Source organism: Anolis carolinensis, unplaced genomic scaffold (assembly GCF_035594765.1).
Source record: "Anolis carolinensis isolate JA03-04 unplaced genomic scaffold, rAnoCar3.1.pri scaffold_13, whole genome shotgun sequence".
Taxonomy (NCBI): domain Eukaryota; kingdom Metazoa; phylum Chordata; class Lepidosauria; order Squamata; family Dactyloidae; genus Anolis; species Anolis carolinensis.
The window spans coordinates 558,773-580,852 of record NW_026943824.1 but is presented as its reverse complement, the minus strand read 5'-3'; the positions used below and the strand labels follow the sequence as shown (position 1 = coordinate 580,852).

Here is a 22,080-nt window from a genome sequence, read left to right as displayed (position 1 = left end):
AATCTCTGGGCCAACGATGGGGCAACAGCTCGTCCAAGTTTGGCCCCAAAGTGTCTCATAAGGACTTCACCCTAAACTATTTTAAATAACACTGGGCAACACACATCTTGCAGCCTCAAATATTAGATCTATTTCAGTGGTCCTCAACCTGGGGTCCCCAGATGTTTTTGGCCGACAACTACAAAGACAAGTACCCACTATTACAGTAATACAGAAATCATTAAACCTAAATTTAGTTCAATACATCAATATGAAAACAGATACAAAAGGCGTTGTTAAACAATCAAACCAAGGACTGTTACATTCACAGCAGAAACAATATTTTTCTCTTGAAGGATGAATTTACTCCTCTTCTCATAAACAATAAATGTTCTTTAGTTCTTTGATTGTTCCACATACACAAACTGTTTAACAACGCCTTTTGTATCTGTTTTTATATTGATGTATTGAACTAAATTTAGGTTTAATGATTTCTGTATTACTGTAACAGTGGATACTTGTCTTTGTAGTTCCAGGGAACCCATTTTCTTTTTTGGCCTACAACTCCCAGAAATACCAACCAGTTTACCAGCTGTTAGAATGTGGCCACTGGCATGACGGAATGGAGTGCCGTTACCTTCCCGCCAATAGCAGCCGTACCTATTGATCTACTCACATTTGCATGTTTTCGAACTGCTAGGTCGCCAGAAGCAGGGGCTAACAGCAGGAACTCACCCCGCTCCCCAGATTCAAACTTCTGATCTTTCAGTCAGCAAGTTCAGCAGCTCAGCATGCTACCGGGAGCTCCATCCCATGCTTAGTACTGGGTTTTAGGACATAATATTTGGAAAGTAGTGCAAACCCAAAGGTAAATGAATGACTTAGCTGCACACTACAGAACACTTTTGCTCAAGCGCATCCGTCTTCTCGTTCGCCCACATCCTCTGATCTCTCTCTGCCACCGTACGAAGGCCGGCAGAGATCCAGGGAGCATTTACAGGGCATTTAAATAAATTGTTCTAAGAAAGGCAACCAAAGAGAGAGAGAGATAAAAAAAAAAACATTTGCGGAGATATAAATCAGAGGCGGCCGTCAAGTTCTACATTATGAGACCAAGGTCGCCGAAGGTTCACAAATAGAAAAAGGCTCCTCTGAAATATGAAATTACACCAAAGGGTTTTCTTTCAGAAGCAGATGGCGGCTGCGGCGTTTGTGACTTCACAACAAGTTGCAGCAAGCCTGCCCATTCCTCCCGCTCATTCCTTCCTCACTTCAGAGGTTTTGCTCTGCCTCGAGTTGCCAATCATTTCCAGTTCTGCAAAGGTTCTTTCAGACCAGGCCTGGGCCAACTTGGGCCCTCCCTCCGGGGGTTTTGGACTCCAACTCCCACCATTCCTAACAGCCTCAGGCCCCTTCCTTTCCCCCCTCAGCTGTTTAATGAATGAGAATGAGAGGAAAGATTGTTTTCAAAGTGAGGAGTCTGTAAGTCAATGATGGGCAAGCTTTTGCGCTTGGTGTGTCAAAATTAACCAAAAAACCTAGCATGACTTGGGTGGTGTGTCACTTGGAGAGAAAAAACCATAATTTCACAATATATATAGTTTAAATAACAAAAATATATAATTTTAATATATAACTGTATTTAATAAATCAAAAACTATTTACTACCATTATTTCCATGTACAACAATCTATGGTACCTCTTTGCAGTTACCCGCTGATTTCTCTCTATTCTAGTTTCAATGTAGTCATGAATAATGAATAATATAATAATAATATAATAGTAATAATATAATAATATACTACAATAATAATAGAATAATAGAATGAGATATATAGATGATAGATAGATAGATAGATCGATAGATAGATAGGTAATGTGCATAGATATGTAATGTGCATAATGTGCATAATTCCCATGGAGTAAACAACAAAACCACTGGACCAAATCACACCAAATTTGGCCACAAAAGACATTAGTCATCCAATCAATCTGCATGTGGCAGCGTGGCAGCAAAAATGGCTAGGCGTGTCAGTGCTGACACACGTGTCATAGGTTGGCCATCAGGATTCCTATGTTCATTCCCAGGCAACAAGGGAAAGTGAAAATTCCAGTTCCCTTAAAAAAAGGTATTGGGATGATGAGGAGTTTTCTCGGGAAACAAGATTATGCCTGAGAACACAAGGAGTGAAAAATAGACAAACGGGGTAAAGACCTCGAAGGCCAGGTGTCTTTGGTATGATTTCATGGGTGCCTGGAGGGGCTTAAATTAAGTGGTGGAGGCTTCAAGCCTCTCAATGTTGCCATAAGGGATGACTATGTTTTTAGGGCACTTTTTCTAGCCCCTTCCCCGTGTGGGGTGAGCACAGCGGATCCTGAAAAGGGCTGCTCACTCATGGATACAGCTGCCGGACTACTCAACTGCCTCGCTCCTTGAGCTAGAGCGACTGAGTCCATATCCATCGCCCATGTGCCAGTCTGTGACTCGGGGCTTCCGGATTTCACAGTCCTGCCCCCGTCACCATTCGCGGATCGCCATGGGACTTTTGTTGGTTTGTGTTTATTTTTCTTGGAATACACCTGTGCGTGATTTTTTTTAATGTGTGGAGGTCGGTGCACGGCTGGTCAACACACAGTCTTCACAGAGTGAGGTCCCAGCAGTGGTGTGGTTAACACAACTACTATAGCTTCTCAGTCTGTTGCAGCCTTCTTCCGCCTTGCGGACAAATGTCAGCGTGCTTGAGGAAGCAAAGACCACCAGCATTGAAGCCATGCTCCTACGCCACCAACTCCGCTGGACTGGCCACGTTGTCCGAATGCCCAAAGATCACAGTCTCCCAAAGCAGCTACTCTACTCCGAACTCAAGAACGGGAAACGTAATGTTTCGGGCAGGAAAAGAGATTGTAAGATGGGCTTAAAGCCAACCTTAAAAACTGTGGCAGAGACACTGAGAATTGGGAAGCCCTGGCCCTTGAGCGCTCTAATTGGAGGTCAGCTGTGACCAGCAGTGCTGTGGAGTGCCGGTTAGCTACTAAACCTTTGAAGTCTCCATTTCCCACAGAGCATGTGTGAAACTGCGCAGAGGCACTGGGTTGGCCATTCTGAATAACAGAGCACTTAAGACAAATGCCGTAACTTGAGCCGTGCATGCCTGGCTCAGCTCTGTGGGAATAAATGTCTATTTCACGTGGGAGATGCTGAATGTATTGACTTTCATTCCATCCTTGGAAGCAAAACAAACCAATTTCCGAGGGTTCTTCGGCTCACTAATTGGGGGACTGCCTGATATCCAAGGCTTCACATATTTTACAAAGCGAAATGCCTCCTTACACAACGTGGTCAGAGGAAAGGATGGCTCTGTTTCTATTTCGGAGGAAAAAAAATATTGTTTATGTAAAGTAAATTGAGCGGGAGCGGGAAAGAAAGAGGGAAACCAATTACTGGCTTCCAATACCACTTGTGGGAAGCTGGAGAAACAGATGTATCGCTCAGCTCCATTACACAATGCCACTTGAAAGAGTCTGAGAAATGACATTTTTATAATGCTAAAGAATGTTCTAGTAGCATTCTCTCCTGACGTTTTGCCCACACCAATGGCAGGCATCCTCAGAGGTTGTGAGGTATGTTGGGGTTTATATATCTCCAGGGTGGAGAAAGAAAAAAACTCTTGTCTGTTGGAAGCAGACGTAAATGTTGCAATTGGCCGGATTGATTAGCATGGAATAGCCTTGCAGCTTCAAAGCCTGGCTGATTCCCGTCTGGGGGAACCCTTTGTTGAATGAAACCATGTCTTTTAAGACAGAAGTTTGACTAAGAAGACGATCTCCATGCTATTTTTGCAATACGTCTGATTAAGTCCTCGAAGTGCTCTGGCTCCATGCTATTCAATCCTGGAAGTTGTAAATTTCACAAAGTCTTGAGAGTTCTCAGCAGGCAACACATTCCCATGGTTCTTGAAATCACCACTTTATATCCAGGCATAAAATTGAGAGAAGGCATAATAGCGGAAGAAAGGGAGTGCGAGCATGTCATAAAGCATCTGATAGACTGTTGCCGAACTGAAGGATCTACGAGTCCGAATTTGCTGAATTGGCACGGCCTTTGCATGCTCCGCTGCCAAGGGAGTCATGGGAGAGTGGCTGTTTTGATGGGCAGGAAATGACTTGCTGATGATAGCACAACAACCTCCTTCTCCGGAGCGTTATTATTTATCTGTTATGATAAACGGGGCCAGGACTGGGTTTCCATCTGCCTAACGTTCCCTTCGAAGAGATGGCATGGCTTCAAGGAGGATAACGTGGGTCTCATGAGGCCAACGAGGTCACTCAGAGATGACACCCAAAATCCAATTGTCGGCATCTCAAGACAATTCTATCTAGAAGAGTCCCATCCTTATCAGCTTTGAGGAGAAGCTTGGCTTGAAACTTCCAAGAAAACCCAAGGATTTTCAGGTCTCTTTCAGAGATACTGGTACTGAACGTGCCCTTAGGGCTTACAGTCTCAGACGTATAATTACGGGAAAGCTCTTCATCCAATCTTCAATTTCCCATTCCTTTGAAGTTAAAAATCTTGGACTGGCATTGATAAGGTACATGCCTTTACATGCTGGCCCTCTCGTTTTGGGAGAAGCACATTTCTTCGAAGGGAACATTGTTTTCCTTCAGGCTGAAACCCGATCCATTCCCTACTTACCTGGATGCGGGTCCAAGGACATTCTGGGACTTATTCTTGAATAGACAATAATAGCTATGCAACCAATATGCACACATTTGGGACAGTTTCCTCAATGATCGTAATTTAGTTCTGCGCATGCGCAATTACTGTAACAAAATAGTACCGGTGATCCGAGATAAACGGGCAGGCCGAATGTCAGATAACCAGAAATGTTGGATAATAGGGAGGCCCTATTATCCTTCCCGGCAAGCCGGGCGCTTTCCGAAGGGAAGAGCCTCCTACCTTCAGCAAGCGCCCGGTTTAGAGAAGTCCAGGCCTGGGCTTCTTCAAAATGTGGGTGCTTGCCGGAGGGAAAAGGCTCTTCCCTTCAGCAAGCACCCAGTTTAGGGAAGTCCAGGCACGGGCTTTTCCAAAGTGTGGGTGCTTGCCGGAGGGAAAAGGCTCTTCACTTCAGCAAGCACCCAGTTTAGGGAAGTCCAGGCCCGGGCTTTTCCAAAGTGTGGGTGCTTGCCGGAGGGAAAAGGCTCTTCACTTCAGCAAGCACCCAGTTTAGGGAAGCCTGATGCATGTTGCTAGACAGCAACACAGCCCGGGCTTCTCCAAAGTGTGGGTGCTTGCCGGAGGGAAAAGGCTCTTCCCTTCAGCAAGCACCCAATTTAGGGAAGCCCCGGCCATTCTGCTGCCTAGCAACACGGCCCGGGCTTGTCCAAAGTGTGGGTGCTTGCCGGAGGGAAAAGGCTCTTCCCTTCAGCAAACACCCAGTTTAGGGAAGCCTGATGCATGTTGCTAGACAGCAACACGGCCCGGGCTTCCCTAAACCAGGTGCTTGCCAAAGGGAAGAGTCTTGTCTCTCCGGCAAGCACCTCGGATAATACGGTAGGTCGGATAACCGGAAGTCGGTTAACCGAAACTCTACTGTAATGAAATTTCGTTAGTATTTTCACTAAGTATACTTTAGAAATGAAGCACCAGCGGGGCTCCCATCCCAATTTTGTAATGACTTTAGACCCATTTTTTAATGCATCGCACATCCCTAACTTTTATTGCGTCCATCAAATGCCCGATCTCGGCCTCTGCTCCTCCCACCTTCCCTTTGTGACCACTTTTGGGGTACAAGAAAACATATCAGGCTTTCTCGGGTATATAAAACCATTAATTTCAGATTAAAAAATACAAACTTCACCGTTTACAAAAGACACTTATGTTGTTGAATACACATAAAGCATAACTTTGTTTTTAATACCAAAAATAAAGGATTTTAGGCTTCCCGGCAAGGGTCGTCCCCGTGCCGCAGTGACATCATACAATACGGACAACAAGAAGACTTTGTACATCTCGCACAGCTTTAAACATGTGAAAGAGCAAAAGGGATTCGTTTTCGGGAGGAGAACAGCCATTGCCACCACAATATCCCTCGTGGGCAATCGGTATATATATATATATATATATCTTCAAAAGAAAGAAAAGAAAGATGGATGTTTCCGGCTTGCATAAAGGCTAAGGTTGCTTATGCACATCAATGGCATTTCGTAATGTTTTTCAAAACAGTGACTTTCAAATTGTCCTCAGAAGACCTTTCCCAGGTGGATTTGTCAGCCAAGGAATCTTTTGAGTTAACAGCCACAGAACTGTATTGTCAAAGGCTTACATGGCCGGAATCACTGGGTTGCTGTGAGTCTTTCGGGCTAAATGGCCATGATCCAGAAGCTTTCTCTCCTGACATTTCGCCCACATCTGTGGCAGGCATCCTTACAACCTTTCGGACTTCAACTCCCACAATTCCTTCAGTACATGGATGACATACTCATAGCACAAAAACTTGTTTTAGAAACTTTGTAATGGTTCTGAGATTGACCACCTGCTAAAGCAGGCATGCTAAATCCAGAGTCCGAGATAAGGCCTTGAAAGCCAGGTGTCTCCGGCATGATTTCATGGGTGCCTGGATGGGCTTAAATCAAGTGGTGGAGGCTTCAAGTCTCTCAGAGGAGACCACGTTGCCTCAAGGGATGACTTTCCACTTAAGTGGCTGAGTGGGAAAAGGAAACCGCCTGAGACTGTGAGGAATGCTGGGAGTTGAAGTCCGGAGGGAGAGTCGAAGTTTGCCCGTGCCTGCTCTATGGTCTACTCTAACCAGGTTTAACACCAGGATTGATATTCAACAAACATAGGCTATCAGACAATACTGTCCACAACGTTACACAAAACGTGTGTCCCAAAATGTCTTCTTCCAAACAGAGGATCCGTCGCGGCAGATCTTCCACGGAAGCTTCTCGGCCGATTTCTCTTTTGATCCTCCTCCCCATGTCCTGGTGACACTTTGAAAACCACTGTTGCGAACCAACCAGCGTGGCCCGTTGGGCAGGGACATAAACCAAGAAACCTTTTAAAAATTATGCATAGGTATACCATTTTTATTTTAATACATCTCATTGGTGTCGCATCCCGCCGGGAGACCTTTGCCAGCCCATCCTGCTCGCTCTCTCTCTCTCTCTCTCTCTCTCTCTCTCTCTCTCTCTCTGCGTGCTGCGCTTCCTCCTCCTCCTCCTCCTCCCTCCCGCCGTCTCCGCTTATGGGTTATCGGTAAATGTAGTCCAAAGGGATAATAAAAAGCTAGGCAAAGAGTAAAAAGAAAGCTTAATAATAATAATAATAATAATAATAATAATAATAATAACTTTATGGTGTGTAAAAAAAACAAAAACAAAACAAAACATCCACTTAAGGCGACCCAGAAGGATTTCTTTTTCTTTTTAAAACACCACCGAAAGCCAAAAATCCGCACTGTTTCTATAGTGTCGTTGGATACATTCCTGCTCTTGGCTTTGTGTGTGTGTCTTTCTCTCTCTCGGCTCCATCAGCGTCCGTCCATCTTCATCGAGAAGGCAGGCCCAAGCACACACACGTCTTGACAAAAACAAACAGAAAGAAGAAAGCACCATGGGCTGCTCTTTCGAGAGGAAATCCGCACTTAGCGGAGTGTTCCTTTTCCTTTCTTGTTTCTCTTTTGTGTCGTCTTGCTGGAGTCCGTTTGGTTACCTGGCTCCATCCATGCCACCTGTCTCCTCTCTTTTCGGGACAGGGAAACTCCGTCTCGTTTCGTCGAGTGCTACAATACTTGCTTTGATGTGGTATTAAACAAATGTACATTGTCTCTTTTTGTCCTCGCCAAGGGTGTCGTGTCGTCTCTTTCTCTCTCGTTTCTCCCTCGTTTTGTTTTTAAGCCAGTTTTGTCTTTTGGGTTCTCCCGGAACGTAGGAGAACGAACGAAGTATACAGTCAATAAAGCACCATACACAGTAGGTTCAGGAATGTAACAAACCATGTACATCCATGTCCCAGAGAGAAAACGTCGGCTAGCTTATTTTCACCTCACATCTGCAAATAGAAAAGAAAAGAAGGATCGAAATGAACATAGGGTAATTTTGTCTTTCTCCTATATATCCTCCGATTTTGAGGCTTAGTTGCATCGCTCCTTTAAGAAGGCAAACTCTTACACCTCCCAGGCCAATTCCCCAAACGAGGCCCTGGAAAGCGAGGAGATAGAGATACAAAAGACTATATTTGCAAATAAGAGACCTGTGGGTAGCAGCAGAAAAGAAAGTGCCACCTGAGACGCATTTCGTTTGGGGCTTTACAGGATTTCCAAGTACATTTCGCTCCTCCGAACATCCTCCTATCTCAGGACCTTTTTCCATTTCATGCTGCTTCATGGTACTTTGATCAGTCATTTATCAAAATAATTCAAGTAAGCAATTTCCCCACAATTTCTCGATTACAAATCATTCAATCTAGTTTGAACTTTCTCCCTTCCTTTGAGGCACCCATTTGGTTCAATAAATCAAAACCAAAATGCCATTCTGGTTTTGAGCTTTCTGACATCTAGAACTGTTGCTTCTAAGGTTTATGGTCTTGCCTGTATAAGCTTTTGTCAGCTAAAATTGATTCATCTCATGGATGATCAGAAGGGAGCCTCTGGTGCAGCGGAAGCGTGCTGGGCCCATAACCTATGTCAACTGACAGCTGAGCGGTCTGAGGTCAAAAAAATACAAAAAGTGGAGCATGAGACCCAAGAAACTTTCCCTAATGGCTTTCTCTTGCCTCCTCACCATAGGCGCATGGCCACAAGGACGGGAACATGGTCCGTGAGGCATTGCAACGGTGTAGTAATTGTGAGCCCGCAAACTATATTTAAGTTCTTGTGGACCACTGGTGGTCCACGGACCATAGGTTGGGAACCACTATTCTACAGTCAACGTCCAGAGCTGCACTGGTGGGCCCAGGAATTGCAAGACAAGAACATATTAATGAAACCCTGGAATTGCTAGACGAGAGCATATTAATCAAACCCTGGAATTGCTAGACAAGAGCATATTAATCAAACCCTCCAAAATGTGGGTGGCTGGCCTCCTTCTTTTTGCCTCTCCTGAACCTGAGATCCCTTCTACACTGCTAGATCATCCAAGTTATCAAATCAGATCATCCACATTAACTGCTTTATATGAGTCTACACTGCCATATACTCCAGATTCCATACGGCAATGTAGATCCAGCCTAAGCAGAGCCTAGGAGTTACATACATTGAGATGTTACAGCCAACTACTAGCAAGCGGCACAATTTGCGTCTCTATTCATTCTAGCATCATTGCAGAATGTCTCGACCCCCGGAAATCAACAACAATTAAGAGAAGGGAATGAGAGATGGAAATCGTGTCCGAATTAGTCCTCCCAGGAAAGAAAGGAAAGCAATTCCAGAACGTGCCATACTTTGGAGCTCTAGAGGCAAAAATATTCACAAACAGAACGATCCAAGCCAATCATCATTGATTTTCTTGTCTGCTCAAGGAGAGCCAGAAGCGAGTATTCTAAGCAGCGATTAGGAAGGAGAGTGGGAATAGCTGATTGTGTTTCCCGTGGCTTGTGGGATTAGGGGTAGCTTCAGCACGTGGATCCTACCTTGGTCATCGGCAGGATTTTTTTTAATGAGGGTTTTAACTTTTTTCGTTTCCGTTTTTTACTTTTCCCCTTTCCTGTTGGCACAAGGGCAGGGTAAATCAAAGCCTGAAGGCAACGCATTCCTTAGTTTAATCACAAACACAGCATTTCCATTCTTGCTCAGGACTCTTTAGAACTATCTTTATCTTTATCAGGGCAGATGTGAGCTCAATGGCACCGGAGGAGCCCATGAAAGGGGACATTGGTGACGGCAGGGATCGGGAGATGGGTTTCTCCACTTAGAGAGACCCTGACTGGGATCCTAACAATATCCAAGAGGCACAGATATCTATAACAAAGACCAAAAAGCAAAACAACAAGTAGTCAACTTATACAAAATAGCTGTACTCTGTAACAAGCTCTGTAACAAGCTCAGGCCATAAATTCTTCCCCTTTTGTGAGTAAGTTGCTCACTCCTGAAAGCCAAGCCAACTGTATTTGTAGAGAGCTATACATAAGTAACTACATGCTTGCAACTCTGTCTGCTGAAATATGTATAAGTATTTTATTGTCTTTTTGTGTTATCAGGTGCCACTGGCATATCTATTATGTTGTCTGTTATCACTTATTTAGGAATGTATTGAGTCTCAAGAAGAATCCTGAAGAAGGGATTTTCCCGAAACAAAGATTTACAAGCCCAGGGTTCTTTGCAGAAACTTTCCCAAGGACACCTCGAGTATCTTATTCATTCCTATGGAGACTCTTCTTAAACACATTTCTTTTCCATTGTTTATTAATCAACTATAAGACTATACAGAAGAGTGAAGATATAACTCTGACAGTCTGAACAATATACAAAATTACTAATGGGACTTAAATACTGTATATACAAGTGAAGACAAAAACTCTGACTATATGTATAATCTCTGTTAAAAATGCACTGGTAAACTGGCTAGGATTTCTGGGAGTTGTAAGCCAAAAACATCTGGGGACCCCAGGTTGAGAACCACTGGTCTATACCCCTATATATATATATATATATATATATATATATATATATATATATATAAATTGGGGATACATTTTTGAAATTACCATATATACTCAAGTATAAGCCGACCCAAATATAAGCCGAGGCACCTAATTTTACCACACAAAAAAAAATCTGGGAAAACATTGACTCCAGTATAAGCCGAGGGTGGTAAATTTCAGAAATAAAAATAGATACCAATAAAATTACATTACTTGAGGCATCTGTAGGTGCCTCAGGGTGAAGGGCGGAATAGAAATATCAGAAATAAAAATAAATAAATAAATGTTGTTTAATATTTACATATATTTAAGATAAGACTGTCCAACTCTGATCAAATCATTATTCTCATCTTCTTCAATGTAAATGTGCTTATGGATCCTTTTAATAATAATAAAAAGAGTAAAATAATACATGTAATAATAATAAATATAGGAAAATAATACAAGTAATAATAAATAGAGTAAAATAATAAATGCAATAATAATAATAATAAGATCAGAGTGAAATAATAAATGTATTAATAATAATAATAAAAATAGAGTAAAATAAATGTAATAGTAGCAACAATAATAGAGAAAAATAATAAATGTAATAATATCAATAATAGAAAAAAATAATACATGTAATAATAATAATAATAATAATAATAATAAATACAGGAAAATAATACAAGTAATAATAGAGTAAAATAATAAATGCAATAATAATAATAATATCAGAGTGAAATAATAAATGTATTTATAATAATAATAAAAATAGAGTAAAATAAATGTAATAGTATCAATAATAATAGAGAAAAGTAATAAATGTAATAATGCCAATAATAATAGAGAAAAATAATAAATGTAACATACATTCTCGAGTATAAGCTGACCCAAATATAAGCCAACCAGGACCCTCACCCGAGTATAAGCCGAGGGAGGCTTTTTCAGTCTTAAAAAAGGGCTGAAAAACTAGGCTTATACTCAAGTATATACAGTAAATAAATTAAAATGTCATGGGGACATTTCTCCATCGCCATCATATCTTCCTGCCATGAATGCTCATGCACAAGAGCCAACGCTGAGACAATCCGAAGCCACACCATTTCCACCCGCACCAAATGAACTTCCCATCCGTGCATCCCACCTACCGGTTTCTTCTTCTCGAAAATCTGAATTAGAATTTGACGATGTACAGGTGCACTCCATGTGCTCTTCTAGCTTTACCAGGACTTCTTTTAATTTTGGCTTTTTTCTAACATATTCCACTTTTGCCACCTGTGGGTTGGGGAAGAAAAACGAAGGCCCATTAAGCATGATGTTACAAAAAAAACAAGGTTTCTGGACAGGGCATTTATGTCCCTATTTTATTTCCCAAAGTTAGAAAATTGATCAGCTCCACAATCTCTTTAGTTTACAGTCCACTTTACAGAGGAAGACAAGTAACACTGATGGTTTCCCAGCTATTAAAAGCTGTGATCGTTCAAAGAAGAATGAAGAGACAGAGTTTCATCTATGCTGACAATCGTGCCATCACCGCCCAAGCAGAGAGCTTTGAAATCATTGAACAGAAGCTTTAGGTGCTCTTACTGGCTATTACAGGGAAAACTAGATGATTCCTAATCTGTCTAAAATGTAGATGTGTGCTTTCCATCTTAAGAACAGACAAGAATCTTGAGCTCTGAGGATCTCCTGGGAAGGAATCCCACAGGAGCTGTGGCGGGTTGTGGCGCAGGCTGGTGAGCAGCCAGCCAGCTGCAACAAATTACTCTGACCAAGAGGTCATGAGTTCGAGGCCAGCTCGGAGCCTATGTTTGTCTTGTCTTTGTTCTATGTTAAAGGCATTGAATGTTTGCCTTATATGTGTGATGTGATCCGCCCTGAGTTCCCTTCGGGGTGAGAAAGAAGGGCGGAATATAAATGCTGTAAATAAATAAATTACAGCACACCCAAGTACCTGGGAGTCACTCTGGACCGTGCACTGACTTAGATCCCATCCTGCCTTTTAATATATAGATGACATGCCATAGCTAGTCATTCCATTATCCCAAACTTGTTATCACCTGAGCACATTTGTCATCTCCGGATACTGGTTACCATACCAAGGCATCTGGAGGACAAAGGAAAGCGACCTAAAAGGCAAGAGAAACTTTGGGTGGTGACAAGTGACTGGTCTTCCTGCCAGCAAAGTTCACGGTCCTTTTTATCAGCCAATGGAAGTGACCAGAGTATTCATATTTGCAACATTTTCCAAAGCTGTCAGTTTCCCACGAAGAAAGGCTTCGTGGTCCCGAAGGATGCGTTGCTCCAAAGGTCAACCATGGGTTGAAGCCCTGCATTTCTGAGCTTCCTCTGGCATGAGCTTCAAGACAGCCGAGGGCAGAGCTGGGAGGAAAAGGCACGGCGAATGAGTCGGAGTCACTCGACATCAAAGGATGACTCATCCCTCCCTTTGAGAGCAACACAACACCGACTACAACCACCACGGAGATGGAACCACCATCATAAAGGAATAACTTTCATATCAGTTTCAGGCGATGGAATAGCACTGTAGGAAATTACGGATTAACGATTGTGCCTTCAAGTCATTTCCAGTCTACGGTGACCCAAAGGCCAACCTATGATGGTTTTGCAGTGGGAAGAGAGCTGGGAAGGAAAGTGAAGAGCCTCAAGGAGATCCTGCCCATGCGGTGCCACGTGGTGAGTTAGGTCTTCTCAGGGGTGGAGAAGGGGGAAGGTAGGTGGTCAGCGGTCCCAACGGCACTCAGGCCATCCTGGGTATATATGTTGGTTTCCATGTTGATCACCCTGACACTGCTTTGCCACACGTGAAACACGGGAGAGCATGCCACCCCACAGTAACCACAACTGAGAAGCTCCTTGTTATTCACTTGCAGTTCCTTCCAGAACTGGTTTCCAAAACCATCCAAAAGAATCCAAAGCCTAAGCGAGGGCATAAAATTGGAGGGAAGACAACAACAACAACAACAACAAAAAGAAACAAAAATATCCTCAGCTCCCGTATGATGGAATGTCTTTCAAAAGCTCACTCAAAAGCCCTTTTCTTTCCGATGGATTAACAGTGGAGTGATGGAATGACGGGCGAAGGGACCGGGCCATTCGGAAAAGGTTGCGAGGATCAGGACTGAGCCCCTCGAGGTGGAAACAGACAACACAAAGTCAGGGACACAAAAGCAGGAGCTGAGAGCGCAGAGGTGTTTGTGTAAAGGGGCTCAAGGATTACGAGGAGCGGATGGGGGCTTTTGGGGAGACAAGGGTGGATTTACAGCACCCATTCATCCTCCCGAAAAGGCAGAAGAGAAGACGGCACCTTAATGCCATGACAAGGGAGAGAGACCTGAGTGGGCGGCAAAGATACCGCCAGGGATCCAATTACCAAAAGGCAATTTGCTAAATGGAAGGCGCTCGTTTCTTTTGCTCCTAATAACAAACGGCCAAGAGCGGTTAATTCCGTTTTCCCCCCAACCTGATGCCTTCCTTCGACAGCAACATCTATCATTCCAATCTGGCTCTGGAGGACCAGACTTGTAGTCCCCAAAACATCGAATATTCCTGCATGGATTCAATGCTTCCCAGCTAATCAAGCTGGCCAATGGCAACATCCACATCTGCCTCGAACAGACAAGAGTTCTTTCTCCCACCCTGGACATCATTTCACACATCTATACACATAATAAAAGTGACCAGGCATCTGAGCATGAGTAGCATGCTGTGGCCGGGCTGTGGCGCAGGCTGTTGAGCAACCAGCTGCAGCCAGCTGCAACGAATCACTCTGACCAAGAGGTCATGAGTTCGAGGCCAGCTCGGAGCCCCGCTTTTGTCTTGTCTTTGTTCTATGTTAAGGCATTGAATGTTTGCCTTATATGTGTAATGTGATCCGCCCTGAGTCCCCTTCGGGGTGAGAAGGGCGGAATATAAATATTGTAAATAAATAAATAGCAGGAAAAATGAGATATGAATATATGACCTACTGACAGACCACACCTGGACATGGAAAGCGCTTTAAATGCATATTTAAATATATAATTATGTATATTTTTAATGTATATTCTTAATTTTATTGTAATTTTTAATCTTGATGGATTATATATATATGTGCGTGTTTATATTGTAAGCTGCCCTGAGTCCCCTGATGGGTGAGAAGGGCGGGGTAGAAGTGATGTAATAAATAATAAAATTAAGAATGTGTATGTGTGTATGTGGAGTGGGTGTCCACTTACACAGACGGCCTCCATAGTTCCCACTGAGCAGGAGACACCCATGTCCCTTCTCCACCGACATCCAGGTTACAGTGAGAGCCATGAACATGTAGGAAACACCATGTGAACACCGAACAGAAAGTAGCTGCACGCAATAACATCCTGTGAACATGTACTACCGTGTTTCCCCGAAAATAAGACAGTGTCTTATATTATTTTTTACTCCCAAAGATGCGCTAGGTCTTATTTTCAGGGGATGTCTTATTTTTCCATGAAGAAGAATTCATATTCATTGTTGAACAAAAAAAATGAACATTTATTCTATACTGTACAGTAGTTGTCATCACAAACCAACATAACTAAACCAGACAAACTGTGACTCCTGTCAAGAATTTCTTGTTACTACTATTATTTCCATATACAACTGTAAGCCGCCCCGAGTCCTTCTGGGGAGATGGAAGCGGGGTATAAAAATAAAATAATAATTATTATTATTATTATTATTATTATTATTATTATTATTATTATTATGTACATATACCAATCCTGCATGCTATGGTGTTTTGTTTGGCGGGCGCCACGCATGCTACCAAACAAAAACTTTGCTAGGTCTTACTTTTGGGGGAGGCCTTATATTTAGCAATACAGCAAAACTTCTACTAGGTCTTATTTTTTGGGGATGTCTTATTTTCAGGGAAACAGGGTAATAGCGCATGGGGTGCAGACCCAAAGTTAATGAGAACGTCAGAACTGGCCTTGTCTTCCTCAACGGCTGAGTTTGCCGGCCCTGTCTGGCATAAATCTGCCCACACGAAGCAGGTGAAAACAGCACTGAATGAGACGGGTAGAATAATCACAGGATGTCTTAAACCGACACCTGTTGATAAACTCTATAAGCTAACTGCCATTGCCCTCCCCGATGAGTGACGGGAAGTTGCTGCCAATTGTGAGAGAAATAAGGTTGAATATTGTGAACGCCACCCACTGCTTGGCTACCGGCCTCTTCTCAGTAGACGCAAATCAAGGAAAGGTTTCATGGGAACCACCGCTCCTCTCAATGTTCCTCCAGCAGCACCAAGGCATCTGGAGGACAAAGGAAAGCGACCTAAAAAGTCAACAGAAACTTTGTAGTCACTTTGGGTGGTGACAAGTGACTGGTCTTCCTGCCAGCAAAGTCCACTGTCCTTTTTATCAGCCAATGGAAGTGACCAGAGTATTCATACTTGCAACATTTTCCAAAGCTGTCAGTTTCCCACAAAGAAAGGCTTGGAAGTCCCTGAACAGACTCAGAAGCAGAATGGGCAGATCAAGGGACAACCTGGGCAAATGGCATGACCTAGAAGGATCCTACACCTTGTGCAAACAACTCCGCATCTGGATCCTTGCCCACCATGCCCTGCCTCGGGCACAGAGGAAGAACTACAGCTACAGACAATGCAGAGGAGATAAAGGAGGTGTGACCAACGTCGACTCCGCGATTGAGTCTTCCAAGCCCTTCTCACCTTGACGTTTCTGTGGTGTATCCTGGAGGGCTGGCATTTCACACTGCTGGTGTTGCAGCAGCCCGTGCAGCGCTTCACCTCCACGCACGGAGGCCAGATCAGAAAGTTCGCGGACGTCGGGTCGATCTGACTCCGTGGGATCTCGTAGATAACCGTCCGTGTTTTGCAGACGGCGGGAATGGCTTCCTCTGGAAAGGGAATGAGAGAAAAGTGGATTGGCAACATCTTTTTTTTTCCATTGGAAACGGCTCACAAGGGCCCATCTACCCTGCCACGTCATGCAGATTAATTGCACCGAGCTGGATTATATGGCAGTGTAGTCTCACATAATTCAGTTCGATCCATTCCGTTTTTGGATATTATACAATATATATTATTACTAGCTGTGCCCAGCCACGCGTTGCTGTGGCAAAGTGGTGGTGGTATTGGTTAAAAGTTGTTGTGGAATTTTTATTTGACGTTATTTGTATTTTTTTAAATTAATTTTATTGTAACTTATCTTTTTTATTTGTTATATTTTATTATTTTGTTGTATTATTTTTAGTTATTTTGTCATAGTATTTTATTGTATTAATTTTTTAGTATTTTTAATTGTTTTTATTGTATTATTTGTATTTATTTTATTTTTTATTCTTTTATTAACACTGGGCTGAGTGGGTTGCTAGGAGACCAAGTGGGCGGAGCTTAGCCTTCTAAGTGGCAGCAATTGGATAAAAACAATTATTGCTCTCCCTCTAAGTAGGACTTTATTTTTCTTTTCTTTTTGTTGTATCAACCTAGAGGCGTGGATGATGGGTTGTGTTGTCAAATTTCGAGGTTGGGGGGCCTGTAGTTTTGTTGTTTTGTGGGTCGCCGTGATGCCATTACTCTTTTATATATATATATATTGTTCATATGGATTTGGGCCCAACCCACATTCAAGAAGAGGATGCCCTTTCTCCTCTCAACAGTCCTTGAAAATGTCTGAATTGAATCAAGACAGCAGGACAACTCTATAGTCACGCTTCTCTGTGAACGTGCTGCAACATGAAAAAAAATGAATGCAAGGAATGTTTGGTGCATGTCACCTATACTAGACTATGACTGGTTGTAAAAAGGAGCAGATCATGAGTGTTTCTCCTCTTTGGGTTTGCAAGTTCATCTTCCTTGCCCAAGGGAGTCTGTATCGTCCTTCCAAAGCCAACCCTAAAGCTCCGTCATTGACCGCCGTTGCCCGGTTGCCTTCCTATGGAGATATGGCCTCCGCGGAGTTCCTTACCGACGCTTCTTTTCCTGCGGATGGGCCTGGGGTGGTTCTCTTGCAGGTGTTTCGCTGAATGAACACTGTGAGATATCAAGTTTGTCTCGGAAATGTCGTCATATCCTAGAAAACAAAGGAATGGAGTGTTTAGGGTCATAGCTACCGCTTTTTCATACCCCATATCATACCCCTACCGCTTTTTATTCCAACACTTTGCACCTTATCGCTATACCATTCCACTAGAACAGTGATGGCCAACCTATGACACGCGTGTCAGCACTGACACGCCTAGCCATTTTTGCTGCCACGCTGCCGCAAGCAGATTGATTGGATGACTAATGCCTTTTGTGGCCAAATTTGGTGTGATTTGCTCCAGTGGTTTTGTTGTTTACTCCATGGGAATTATGCACATTACATTTATATATATATATATATATATATATATATATATATATATATATATATTGCATAATTATATATATATATATATATATATATATATATATATATATATATATATATATATAAAATTTATTTGTTTGACCAGTCATATGACCATTTCAAAATGCAACATAAATAAAAACAAGGCAAAAAGGATGGGAGGACAGGCAGCTGACCATCTGTTTGCCGACAAAATCTTATTTTCCTGATTCTTCTTTCAGGAAATGTGCTCTTTTCTTGATAGCTTTCAGGATAAAAAGGCTGACTCTAATTATGGTGGATCTTTCTTGTCCTTACAAGAGGACTGTCAGAAGATCATTTCTGTTGGGAGACCTAAAATTAGATAGTAATGGATGTAAATAACTGTGTCTAAGTTCGGCATATGCTGGGCAGTCAATCAAAAAATGTTCAATGTCTTCCACTATTTGATCTCCCCAGACACAGAATCTCTCATTTCTTGGGATGTTACAGTAGCGACCAGTTTGCATCATAATACCGAGTTGTTCAAACCTGGCCCTGGTGTATATTCTTCTTAAGGGCAACGGAACTGGAATAGTCAGATATATATATATATTTGGGGGACACGGAAAGAGCCTCCCCGAAGATTGAGTAAATTCAGTCGGGCGTCCCCTGGGCAACGTTTCTTGTAAGCGGCCAATCTTTCCAAGCCCAAAAGCATTGGATGAATGGATGAATACCAAAGGTCTTTATCAAGGCCATTGCTAACGACTATGTCTATTAATATAGAAGGTTTGTCACTTGCTAAGGAAGAACTATTAGCCAAAATGTCTGAGGACATTTCGTGTGACATCCTATATATACAGGAAACACACAGAGACATCACAATGAGAAGACCAAAAATTCTTGGAGTGCAACTGGCAGTGGAACAACCTCTTAGAATCACCATGACTGTGCAGCTTTCCTTATCGTGTCGCCTATAGTTTCGTACAAAAATGGTGTCGACACGAAATGACAGCACGAAGGAAACGAAGGAAAAAATTTTGTGCACATCTCTAATTTCAGGACCTTGTTGAGAGCCCATGCCAGATCAAGAAACATGGATCCCAAAAGTCATCTCTGGAGGAGGGGAACATTTCAGTCCCTCCTGGAAATGTTTTTCTGGCTACGAGTCCGGATCCAACAGCCCTTCAGTACTTCAAGCAGAAATCTTTCCCAGCCTGGAGATCTATTTTTATAAAAAGCCCAGAGAAGCTGAGCACTGAGTCTTACATGCCGAGCATGTGTTCTACCTCTCTTCAAAAAACAAACAGTGAGAACTGCACACAACTGAACATTTATCCAACACGCGGTTATCAACGAGAGTGTTGAGCAAACAAACCCTTATCGAGACATTTCCGGGGTCACTTCAGGGCTGCCTTCATAAAGGGGAATATCTTTTCTGGAAGGAGAACATTAGTTCCACAACCTGTTCCAGGAACTTCTGTATCTCTGGACAACTCACACTTTCTGCACATCCCGCTGAGTATTTTTACAAACCGTAGAATGCTCTCTGGGTTTGGAAGCTCAGAGATTGAGGGTTTTGTGTGCCAAGTTTGGTTCAGTCCCATCATTGGTGGAGTTCGGAATGCTCTGTGATTGTAGGTGAACTATAAATCCCAGCAACTACAACTCCCAAATGCCAAGGTCTATTTCCTCCAAACTCCACCAGTGTTCACGTTTGGGAATATTGAGTATCCGTGCAAAGTTTGGTCCAGATCCATCATTGGTGGAGTTCAGAACGCTCTTTGATTGTAGATGAACTATAAATCCCAGCAACTACAACTCCCAAATGTCAAGGTCTATTTTCCCCAAACTCCACCAGTGTTCACATTTGGCCATATTGAGTATCTGTGCAAAGTTTGATCCAGATCCATCATTGTTTGAGTCCACAGTGCTCTCTGGGTGTAGGTGAACTACAACTCCCAGACTCAAGGTCAATGCCCACCAAACCCTTATAGTATTTCCTGTTGGGAGTTCTGTGGGCCAAGTTTGGTTCAATTCCATCATTGGTGAAGTTCAGAATGCTCTTTGATTGTAGGCAAACGATAAATCCCAGCAATTACAACTCCTAAATGCCAAGGCCTATTTTCCCCAAACTCCACCAGTGTTTACATTTGGGCATATTGAGTATTTGTGCCAAGTTTGGTCCAGATTCATCCTTGTTTGGGTACACAGTGCTCTCTGGATGAAAGTGAACTACAACTCCCAAAGCCTTCCAGTATTTCCTGTTGGGAGTTCTGTGTGCCAAGTTTGGTTCAATTCCATCATTGGTGGAGTTCAGAATGCTCTTTGATTGTAGGCGACCTATAAATCCCAGCAACTACAACTCCCAAATACCAAGGCCTATTTTCCCCAAACTCCACCAGTGTTTATGTTTGGGCATATTGAGTATTCGTGCCAAGTTTGGTCCAGATCCATCATTGTTTGAGTCCACAGTGCTCCCGGGATGTAGTTGAACTACAACTCTCAAACCCTTCCAGTATTTCCGGTTGGGAGTTCTGTGTGCCAAGTTTGGTTCAATTCCATCGTTGGTGGAGTTCAGAATGCTCTTTGATTGTAGGCGAACTATAAATCCCAGCAACTACAACTCCCAAATGTCAAGGCCTATTTTCCCCAAACTCCACCTGTGTTCACATTTGGGAATATTGAGTATTCATATTCGGTCCAGATCCATCCTTGTTTGGGTACACAGTGCTCTCTGGATGTAGGTGAACTACAACTCCCAAACTCAGGATCCACCAAACCCTTCCAATATTTCTTGCTGGTCATGGGAGTTCTGGGTGCCAATTCCATCATTGGTGGAGTTCAGAAGGCTCTTTGATTGAAGTGAACTATAAATCCCAGCAACTACAACTCCCAAATGACAATATCATTTGCCAATATTCAGATTTGGGCGTTGTGTGGCTTAACTAGCATGACATACAGAATCTTCTTAGGGTGCTTTGGTGCATGCCTGATCCTCCACATAGCAGCAATGCAACCTCGATCAATGCGCTCCTCTCTGCCTCCGTCTCCCATGTCTCCGGGGGGGAAATAAAGCCCTCGAATAAATTCAGAACAAGCTGCAACCTGTGTGTTGCGGAGCCAATCTTTTGCAGAGAGAGATCCGTAACCTTTCGGAGTGGCATCTGAGAGACAACTGCAGACGCCGGGGCCGTATCCAGACATGTCCCGTTCCTTAAATAATCCGACCGCGTGGGTTAAAGGGCCATGAGAAAAAGCAGAGATAGAAAACTTGGCGTGGCACGGATCGGGCGGCAACAACAAACCAGAGGAAGAGGAGGGTTGCCTTCTTGGTGAAAATAGGCGACCAAACAAGAGACTAATGAGATTCCTTTGCATTAACGAGAATCTTGTTTTCTTGGAGTTTTTGCAAAACAATGGGATATTTCCCTGCAAGAATAAGCAGACACTGGGTTGTGGTGAGTTTCCAACAGACCTCACAACCTCTGAGGATGCCTGCCATAGATGTGGGCAAAACGTCAGGAGAGAATGCTTCTGGGACATGGCCAGACAGCTCTAAAGACTCACCGCAACCCAGTGATTCCGGCCATGAAAGCCTTCGATGATACATTAAGAATATACTGATCTGGATTTGTAACTGTGTCCATTTTAATAGAATTGTTTTTGGTTCTGTCTTATGATGTTGTTTATTATGTTTACTGTGTTTAACTTTGTTGCGTGATGTTTTTGACAAGTGAATGTTTTTCGTACACATGTTGGAAACCGCCCTGAGTCCTCTCAGGGAAACTGAATGGTATATAAATAAAACTGTTATTATTGTTGTTGTGGTGGTGGTGGTGGTGGGAGCCCCCAGTGGCGCAGCGTATTAAAGTGCTGAGCTGCTGAACTTGTGGACCAAATGGTTGCAGGTTCGAATCCGAGGAGCGGAGTATCCCCAGCTTCCGCCAGCCTAGCAGTCTGAAAACATGCAAATGCGAGTAGATCAATAGGTACTACTCTGGCGGGAAGGTAACGGCACTCCATGCAGTCATGCCAGTGGCCACATGACCTTGGAGGTGTCCATGGACAATGCTGGCTCTTTGGCTTAGAAATGGAGATGAGCACCAACCCCCA

The 22,080-nt window shown here is 43.1% G+C and overlaps 1 protein-coding gene across 2 annotated transcripts in view; it reads right to left on the bottom strand.

Moving 5' to 3' along the window:
• Positions 1-5,872: 5,872 nt before the first annotated feature.
• pdgfa (platelet derived growth factor subunit A) overlaps positions 5,873-22,080 on the bottom strand; it is a 32,145-nt gene continuing 15,937 nt past the window's right edge. The window contains exons 3-7 of one of the 2 annotated variants that reach the window (XM_062964222.1): positions 17,581-17,685; positions 16,323-16,510; positions 11,752-11,878; positions 9,608-9,681; positions 5,873-8,029 (exon numbers count right to left, since the gene is read on the bottom strand). In XM_062964222.1, coding sequence (XP_062820292.1) covers positions 8,024-8,029; positions 9,608-9,681; positions 11,752-11,878; positions 16,323-16,510; positions 17,581-17,685 — 500 coding nt within the window. In that variant the 3' untranslated portion in view covers positions 5,873-8,023. The remainder of the gene's footprint in view (positions 8,030-9,607; positions 9,682-11,751; positions 11,879-16,322; positions 16,511-17,580; positions 17,686-22,080) is intronic. The other variant, XM_062964223.1, reaches the window with a different exon arrangement.